At 63.1% G+C, this 8,519-nt stretch overlaps 1 protein-coding gene across 1 annotated transcript in view; it reads left to right on the top strand.

Annotated features, from left to right (window-relative positions):
• The first annotated feature begins 1,296 nt into the window (after window positions 1-1,296).
• Window positions 1,297-8,519, top strand: part of ROBO3 (roundabout guidance receptor 3) — a 7,481-nt gene continuing 258 nt past the window's right edge. The window contains exons 1-21 of the mRNA XM_031556837.1: window positions 1,297-1,826; window positions 2,134-2,291; window positions 2,362-2,482; window positions 2,553-2,691; window positions 3,199-3,326; window positions 3,567-3,938; window positions 4,013-4,221; window positions 4,454-4,535; window positions 4,620-4,785; window positions 4,871-5,037; window positions 5,121-5,522; window positions 5,598-5,710; window positions 6,160-6,331; window positions 6,440-6,625; window positions 6,694-6,835; window positions 6,903-6,973; window positions 7,046-7,219; window positions 7,292-7,439; window positions 7,505-7,666; window positions 8,241-8,347; window positions 8,428-8,509. Of these exons, the coding sequence (XP_031412697.1) occupies window positions 1,481-1,826; window positions 2,134-2,291; window positions 2,362-2,482; window positions 2,553-2,691; window positions 3,199-3,326; window positions 3,567-3,938; window positions 4,013-4,221; window positions 4,454-4,535; window positions 4,620-4,785; window positions 4,871-5,037; window positions 5,121-5,522; window positions 5,598-5,710; window positions 6,160-6,331; window positions 6,440-6,625; window positions 6,694-6,835; window positions 6,903-6,973; window positions 7,046-7,219; window positions 7,292-7,439; window positions 7,505-7,666; window positions 8,241-8,347; window positions 8,428-8,509 (3,647 nt within the window). The 5' untranslated portion in view covers window positions 1,297-1,480. The remainder of the gene's footprint in view (window positions 1,827-2,133; window positions 2,292-2,361; window positions 2,483-2,552; window positions 2,692-3,198; window positions 3,327-3,566; window positions 3,939-4,012; window positions 4,222-4,453; window positions 4,536-4,619; window positions 4,786-4,870; window positions 5,038-5,120; window positions 5,523-5,597; window positions 5,711-6,159; window positions 6,332-6,439; window positions 6,626-6,693; window positions 6,836-6,902; window positions 6,974-7,045; window positions 7,220-7,291; window positions 7,440-7,504; window positions 7,667-8,240; window positions 8,348-8,427; window positions 8,510-8,519) is intronic.

Genomic DNA, 8,519 nt, shown 5'->3' with positions numbered 1-8,519 from the left:
TCCCCCTGTCGCGCTGTCCCCCTGTCGCGCTGTTCCGCTGTCCCGCCGACCCATTCCCCCCCGTCCTGCTGTCCCGCTGTCCCGATCCCGCCCCGACGCGGGACACAGCGCGCAGCCCCGCAGCCCCAGCTGGAGCTGACCAGGGACCTTCCTCTTGTTCCCACATCCACCGTGTGTCCCCATGCCGGGATCTGTCCCGTGTCTCCAAACCAGCTCCATTTTCTCAAGCTTGTCCCTTGTCCCCAAACTGGGAGGAGATCCTCATCCCCAAACATACTGTATGTTCCCGAACTGGCTCTATGCTCCCAGCCGAGAGCGACCCATTCCCCGTATCGTTCCCGTGCCCCAAACAGGAACAGCTCTCGCGTCCTCAGACCGGCTCCGTATCTCTAAACCGACCCCGTGTCCCCTAATTTGTGCCGTGTCCCCAGACCGACCTCATGTCCCCCCGTCCCCACAGTTCGCTCCCATGTCCTCGAGCCGGGACAGACTCGGGGCACAGCGGGTTCTGGAGCTGCGGGGTCGTTCTCCTGAATTTAGAGCACCGAGTTTTTCTTTTTTCTTTGAGCCCGAACTTTTTGCTCCGTTTGGGTCCAAGGCGGCTGATCCGTGTTGGGAGCCCCGCGGAACGCCCCGTCCCACCGCAGCCGGCTGGGCTCAGGAGGGGGCACGGCGCGGTCCCCCCCATGCCAATTAGCCCCGTGCCCAGCTGCGGCCCCCCGGATGCCCCGCTGCTCCCCCAACCCCCCGGAACTCTGCAGCATCCTATCCCCACGGCAACGCATCCTGTTCCTATGGCAACGTATCCCCCCGCCCCGCAGGGGTGCCCCCTCTCCCCCCCCTCCCCTCAGTCCCTCTGCCGGTGCCACCGATCGCCTTGACCCCCCCCAAGCGCCTCTCAGGCTGGCACCTGCGCGTACCGGGCACTGCGAGACACAGCGACACCCCGCGACCGAAAGCCGAACTGCAGCTCCGGCGCTGTCACACGGCCAGGCGGCACCGGGGACGCGGCGGTGGTGGCACTGGGGCCACGTGCGCGATCTGTGGTTCCAGACCCGCTTCGGGGGCTCGTGTGCTCAAAGCTCTGCTCTGAGCTCTGGCGCGGCATAAATCCAATGTGGTCACAATGAGCGTTAAGTAATTCTTCTGCCCTCACGGTAGGGATTTCCCTGGATCCACTGAGAAGATCCATATACTCATTGGAGAAGGACGTATTTTCCCTTTTTTCCTTTTTCCTTTCCCTTTTCCTTTTCCTTTCCTTTTCCTTTCTCTTTTTCTTTTTCCCAATCCCATGTCTCTGAGGACCCACTCATTTCCTGCCCTGCACCCTCTTGGCTTTGCTCCCACCCCACCAGCACCGGCAAGAGGACCAGGGAGGGGACACACCAGGGTGACACGGGGGGACACCAACACCTCTCCCCACACCCTGAGCCCCAGCCTCTTTCCACCTCGTGCCTTTCTGCCCGCACATCCCTGGGCTATGTCACACCCTTCCCCAGGCTCCCACCCGCGGCTGGAGGACTCCGCACCCCGCATCGTGGAGCACCCCTCGGACCTGCTGGTGTCCAGGGGTGAGCCGGCCACACTGAGCTGCAGGGCAGAGGGCCGCCCGTCGCCCACCGTGGAGTGGTACAAGGACGGTGAGCGCGTGGAGACGGACCACGAGGACCCCCGCTCCCACCGCATGCTGCTGCCCAGCGGCTCCCTCTTCTTCCTCCGCATTGTGCATGGCCGCCGCAGCAAGCCTGACGAGGGCATCTACGTCTGCGTGGCCAGGAATTACCTGGGTGAAGCCACCAGCAGGAACGCCTCGCTGGAGGTGGCTGGTGAGCCCCAGTTGCACGATCCCCATCTCCACCCCCATCTGTGTCCTTGTCCCCATCCCCGTCCCTATCCCCATGGTCTCTGAGCTCCCACGCATCTCCAGACCTACACCCTTCTGGCCTTGCCCCTTCTCAGACAACGTCTTAGGAGAAGGGTTGTCACTCCACTGCGTGCTGGAAAACGTCACCTTGGGGCTTGATTTGAGCACTTGGAACAGGCACTTTTTGCTCCCAGAAGGGGCTTCTGCAGCAAAAGGAGTGTAGGGATGGGGGAACCGAGGCAACGACATTGCAGCCTCTGTCCTTGCAGTGCTGCGGGATGATTTCCGGCAGTCCCCTGGGGATGTGGTGGTGGCAGCAGGTGAGCCGGCTGTGCTGGAGTGCGTCCCGCCCCGCGGGCACCCCGAGCCCACCGTCACCTGGAAGAAGGATGGCACCCGGCTCAGCGACAAGGATGAGCGCATTACGGTGAGGGCCAGGAGTCCCCAGCACAACCGGGTCGGTGTTTGGGCCTCGGCTGAGTGCGGCTCCCCGGCAGATCCGCGGTGGGAAGCTGATGATGGCCACCACGCGCAAAAGCGACGCCGGCATTTACGTCTGTGTGGCCACCAACATGGTGGGGGAGCGGGACAGCGAGCCGGCCGAGCTGGTGGTCTTTGGTGCGTAGGGACGAGAGGCAGCTGGGGGGGTTGGTGCCGGCATGAGGGACTCACAGCTGCTGCCCCTCAGAGCGCCCCGCGTTCGGCAGACGGCCACAGAACCAGGCGGTGCTGGAGGACCAGGCGGCCGAGTTCCCTTGCGAAGCACTGGGGGACCCCCCGCCCACCGCCCGCTGGCGCAGAGAGGATGGTGAGCTGCCGGCGGGAAGGTGAGCGGGGTGAGGAGTTGGGGGGGTCAGCATGTCCCAATCTGGGGTGTCTGCTATGGGATGGGTGTCCGTGTAACCCATCCATGTCCTCATTGCACCCCAAACCTTCACATCCAACATTCGCATGGCATCCCACACCCCCATGGTGTCTCACATCCACATGACATCCTGCATTCCTATCGCATTCCACGTCACCTTTTGCATCCCGCACCTTCATTACATCCCAAATCCTGATCCGAATCTCTATCATTCTATGCCTCCCTGATGTCCCACATCCCCCTCATGTTTCACGTACTCATCCCATCCCACATCTATAACACACCCTGCATCCTTGTTGCATCCTCCACACTCACTACATCACACGTTTCCATCCCTACTGCCCCCACACCCTCCATCCTAGCTGCATCCTGTATTCCCATCATATCCCCATCATATCCCACATCCATGTGGCACCCTCGTGGCACCTGGTGCCCTGTCGGCACCCTGGGCTCTGGGGTCTCTCCCCAGGTGGGAGCTGCTGGCTGACAACACGCTGAGGATCAGTCGGGTGCGGGCAGAGGATGAGGGAACCTACACCTGCATGGCCGAGAACAGCGTGGGCAGGTCGGAGGCCTCGGGCACCCTCATTGTGCGCGGTAAGGGGGGACCCCAAGTGTGTGTGCAAGGGTTAAGATTACGTCAGGGTTAGGGTTAGGGCATGGGACAGCAGTGGGCACAGCTCCGAGCTGCAGGAGCTCAGGGAGTGTTGAGACACTGCTCTCAGACATAGGGCTTGGTTTTTGGGTGATGCTATGTTGGGGCTCAAAGAGCCTCGTGGGTCTCTTCAGCTAGGGATATTCTGTGATTCTGTGATTCCCTCTCTCCCTGTATGTCAGTGCCCCCACAGCTCATCACCCGGCCCCGCAACCAGACTGTGCCCCCCGGCCAGAGTGTGACCTTCCAGTGCGAGACCACAGGAAATCCTCCGCCGGCCGTGTTTTGGCAGAAGGAAGGCAGCCAGGTCCGTCCCCTCCCCACCTCCGCCCCCACAGCACCCCACCGTGCACCAAAGCCTTCTGCCTCCCCCTCTGCCCAGACACTGCTGTTCCCTGGGCAGTCCCCGCCAGCTGCCGGCCGCATTTCGGTAGCATCCAGCGGCGCCATGACCATCGCCACCGTGCAGCCCACCGACGCCGGCTATTACCTGTGCCAAGCCATCAGCGTGGCTGGCAGCGTCCTGGCCAAAGCGCTGCTGGAGGTGGAGGCTGGTAGGTGGTGGTGATGGTGGCGATGCTCCGGGCACCGAAACAAAGGGGCTCACTCAACTTTATCTGCATGGCAGCGCCCGCTCAGCCCCGACCGCCAGTGATCCGCTGGGGCCCTGCCAACCTGACGGTGCTGCCGGTGGGGGCTACGGCGCAGCTGCCCTGCTGGGCAGAGGGTGAGCCCTCACCCCATGTGGGGTGGCTGAAGGATGGGCGCACCGTGCTGGGCTCTGAGAGCCGCGCCAGCCTGCTGGAGAATGGCACTCTGCTGATCAGCAACATGCGGGTGAGCCGCACCGGCACGGGGGAACGGGGAGACACTGTGGAGCTGGGGGGGCACTGGGATGCACTGAGCAAGAGGTGGTGGGTCCAAAGGGTGGCGGGTGCTCAGAGCAATGGGCACCCAAGGCGATGGGTGCCTCAGGTGATGAGCGTCCAAGATGATCCGTACCAAAGGTGATGGGCACTCAGGGTGACAGGTGCTCAGGGAGATGGGGCAGGAGCTCTTCCCCTTGCAGGTGACAGACTCAGGCCAGTATGAGTGTGTGGCCACCAGTTCGATGGGTGAGATGCGCTGGAGCGGGTCCCTGCAGGTGCAAGGTGAGTCATGGGGATGCCGTGGGACCAGAGATGCTGTGGAACTGGAGATGCAGCTTCCATGGATCTCAGTGCCTCTGCCTGCAGGTGATGGATCTCTCCTCTCGCCACCATCCCCAGAGCCCGGCATCCTTCCAGGGCCACCCTCCACCCCACTGGTCACCAATATCACCAAAAGCAGTGTCACCCTAACCTGGAAAGGGAATGAGCAAAGCGGTGGCACTGCAGTCACCTACATTGTGGAAGCTTTCAGGTACCCCACGCACCTCCTCTCCAGGTTCAGGGTGACATGGTGACGTAGTGCCACCTTGCCATGGGTCACCTCTGTGCCCTGGCAGTGAGGCCATGGGCGGCCCGTGGCAGACAGTGGCAGCCAATGTGGAGGGTGAGACACACACCGTGCAGGGCCTCGTCCCCGACACCGTGTACCTCTTCCTGGTGCGGGCACTCAACGCCCATGGGCTCAGCGACCCCAGCGGCATCTCAGAGCCCATCCGCACCCAAGGTGAGACCCAGCAGAGGTGCAAAGAGACACGGCATCCTGGGTGCACCCGCATGCCCACACACCCAGCTCCTTCCCCTTTTCAGCAGACACCAGCCCCACGCCACAGGTGTCTCCAGAGCTGGCACGTGTGGCCGTGCACCTGCAGGAGCCCGTGGTGCTGCCGCCGGGTGCCGTGCGCCTCGCCTGGACCGTGAGCGTGGGGACACGGCGGGTGGGAGGGGACACAGTGCTGCACCTCTGTCACCCCCCTCATCTCCCGTGTCCTCAGGTGGAGCCCCCATCGCCCTCTGTGCAGGGATACCAGGTGCTGTACCGGCGGCGCGGTGGGCGCTGGGAGGCGTGGGATGTGCGGGCACCGGGCGAACGGGGGGCTCTGCTCACGGGGCTGCGCCATGGCCAGGACTACGAGGTGAAGGTGCGGCCCTTCTACCTGCACCTCCATGGCCCCGACAGTGCCGTGCGCGCCCTGCGTATGCCTGAGGCAGGTGAGTGTGGGGCTGGGGGTGCAGGGTGTCCCCGCCATGGGATGCACTGTGGCCGTGATGTTCCACGCCCCACAGCCCCCAGTGCTCCACCACGGGCTGTCAGCGTGGCTGGAAATGGCACCAGCGTCCGCATCTCCTGGCAGCCTCCACCGCCAGCTGAGCAGAATGGAGTCATCCTTGATTACCGAGTAAGTGGGGCCTGCAGGGTCCCGCATCCCCCCACATCCCATATTCCCATTGCATGTCACATCCCCATCAAATCCTCATCACATCCCACATATGTCATATCCATCACTCTTATAACATCTCACATCTCCATCCCATACCTTATCTTCAACATATTCCATATCCTTATCGCATCCTACATCTCCACTGCATCCTACTTCTCCACCTTGTTCCACCTCCCAACTGCATCCCACAATTTCACTGCATCCTATGACTCCACTGCATCCCAATCTCCATCTCATTCTACATCCCCATTACATCCCATGCATTGATCTCATTCTACAACCCTATTACACCCTGTATCCCCATTGCATTCTGCATTCCCATCGTATCCCACATCTCCATTGCATCTCACATTTCCAGCAGACCGCACATCTTCAGCCCCCGTCCTAACACTGCACCTCTGCCTCAGATCTGGTGCTTGGGCAACGAGAGCCGCTTCCACATCAATCAGAGCGTGGAGGGGACGGTGCTGGCCACAGTGCTGCAGGGGCTGGTGCCCGGTGTCCCCTATCGTGCTGAGGTGGCTGCGGCCACGGGGGCAGGTGTGGGTGCTCGCAGTGCACCCATCTCCATCCGCATCGGTGAGTGTCCCCCTGGTGCTGCAGCACCCATGAGTGGGGATCTCTGTGGGGCTGGTAGCCAGGGATGGCTGCTCAGCACCGCTGGCATCCTATCCCATGTGCTTGCAGCACCCCCAGTGGAGCAGGACGTGGGGCCGGTGGGATGGGGCAGCATGGCGGAGCGCATGGCCGCGGTGGCGAGGCGGCCAGCCTTCATCGCTGGCGTCAGCGGTGCCCTCTGGCTCATCCTCGCTGGGTTTGCAGCATGGCTCTACAGCCGCCGCCGCCGCAGGAAAGAGCTGAGCCACTTCACAGGTATGGATCGCAGCCTGGGACCCCCATCCGCTGCCCACCCCACACTCACACAGAGTTTCTTGTTGCAGCCTCCTTTGCCTTTGCGCCCACGGGTGCATCCATGGGTGCTGTAGGGCCGCGTCACGGCCCCACCGCATCCTCACTGCCACCCCCAGCTCTGTCCACACTCACCTTCCCACACACCCCGGTACCAGCACACAGCAGCCCCAGGTAACACCACATTCCCTCAGACCCGCAGCCCAGCCAGGGGCCCCCATCACCATCCGTATCCCTGCAGGAATGCTCACCCGTGGCTGGCGGACGCGTGGCGTGGTGGTGGCCTGGATGCCACCGAGAGATACTACAATGGTGAGGGGCTGCAAGGAGCTGGCAGTGTGCTGGGGGTGGGACCGACCCTAATGGGGTGGCCGTGCTCTGCAGAGGCCGGCATCTCCCGCTACATCGCCCAGACGGAGCCCTTTGGGCCCGGGAATGCCGAGGGGCCCATCTACAGCAGCATCGAGGCAGGGGGCGATGAGCTGCGCACCTTCCACCGGCCCTGCTCACAGCATGGCCCCGAGACCCTGTATGGCCACTCAGCTCCCGGGCAGCACGGTAGGATCACAGCAGTGGGGGGACACTGGCGCACGTCCCTGTGCCTGCAGCCCCCCGTCCCTCATCCCAAAGGGAAAAACTTGGGGAAAGCGGTGCAGACACCGGTGCTGAGCTGGACCGAGCTACTGCCCCCACCACCCTCGGCCAGTGAGCTCAGCCAGTACACTGAGGAGGAGGGGGAGAAGGAGGAGGAAGAGGAGATGGATGAAGAGGATGGCATGTGAGTGTGCATGGTTGGGGGGCTGCGGTGTGCTGGTTCCAGTGCCCACCCCGTGCTCCCCACAGCTTGGGGCTGGAGGAGCACTGTCCTTCCACTGAGGATGCCCCCCAGCACACTGCCTCCTCACCTGCCACCCCCACGGGCTGCTGGACCCCGGCTGCAACAGCCCCTGTGCCCCACGAGGACACCCGCAGCCTGCAGCGTTTCAGCAGCCCCCGTTCACCCCGGTAGGAGATGTCACATCACCCCTTGTCCCATCGCCCCACCGGCACAATGGGATCATCACGATCCGTGCATGATGCTATCATGAGCCCGGGGTCGAACAGCCTGCCTGGGACATGGCAGTCCAGCCGTGCCACCATGCCATGGCCCGGCTGTGCTGCAGTCCTGCTGTGCTACTGCAATTCGACCACGCAGCTGTGATCCATCCGCGCCACTGTGATCCAGCGGTGCTGCTGCACTTTAGTCGTATCACTGAAATTCAGCAGCACTGCTGTTGGTCAGATGTGCTGTTGAAATCCAGTTGTTCAATTGCATTCCAGGTTTGCTGTTGGCATTCGTCTGTGCAGCCACACTCCAGCTGTGCCTCTGTGATTCCAGCTGTGCTGCTGCAGCCAGGCTGTGCCATTACAGTGCAGCCACACAGCTGTCATCCAGACCTGACCCTACCATCCTACCCCACTGTGCCACCGCTCTGCTCTGCTCTGACACAGCACAGCACCGGGGCGTCCCCCCCGTGTCCCCTTTTCCCCCCACTTCTTTCAGACAGCCCAACATCACTCCACGCCCCCTCTTCCCCAGGAGACCCCCACGCGGCACTGCACCCTCACCGAGCCCCCCGCTGAGCCCCCGCAGCCCAGACACATGCAAAGGTCCCGTGCCCCGAGCCCACCGCCCCTACGGCGCAGGTGAGCCCCGCAGTGCCAGCGCAGGGCTTGGGGGGCCCTCACTACGTGGAGGGTGTCTGACACGCCGTCACCTCCCCCAGGGAAAACACGCTCGGAGACCCCGAAGAGCCACCCGAAGCCCAAAGGCGGCCGCTACCCTCGGGAGCAGTGGACGGGAGGTGGGTGTGAGCCC

This window comes from Meleagris gallopavo, chromosome 26 (assembly GCF_000146605.3).
Source record: "Meleagris gallopavo isolate NT-WF06-2002-E0010 breed Aviagen turkey brand Nicholas breeding stock chromosome 26, Turkey_5.1, whole genome shotgun sequence".
Taxonomy (NCBI): Eukaryota; Metazoa; Chordata; class Aves; order Galliformes; family Phasianidae; genus Meleagris; species Meleagris gallopavo.
Note: the sequence above shows the minus strand (reverse complement) of the source record. Positions and strands in the feature narration are given on the sequence as shown.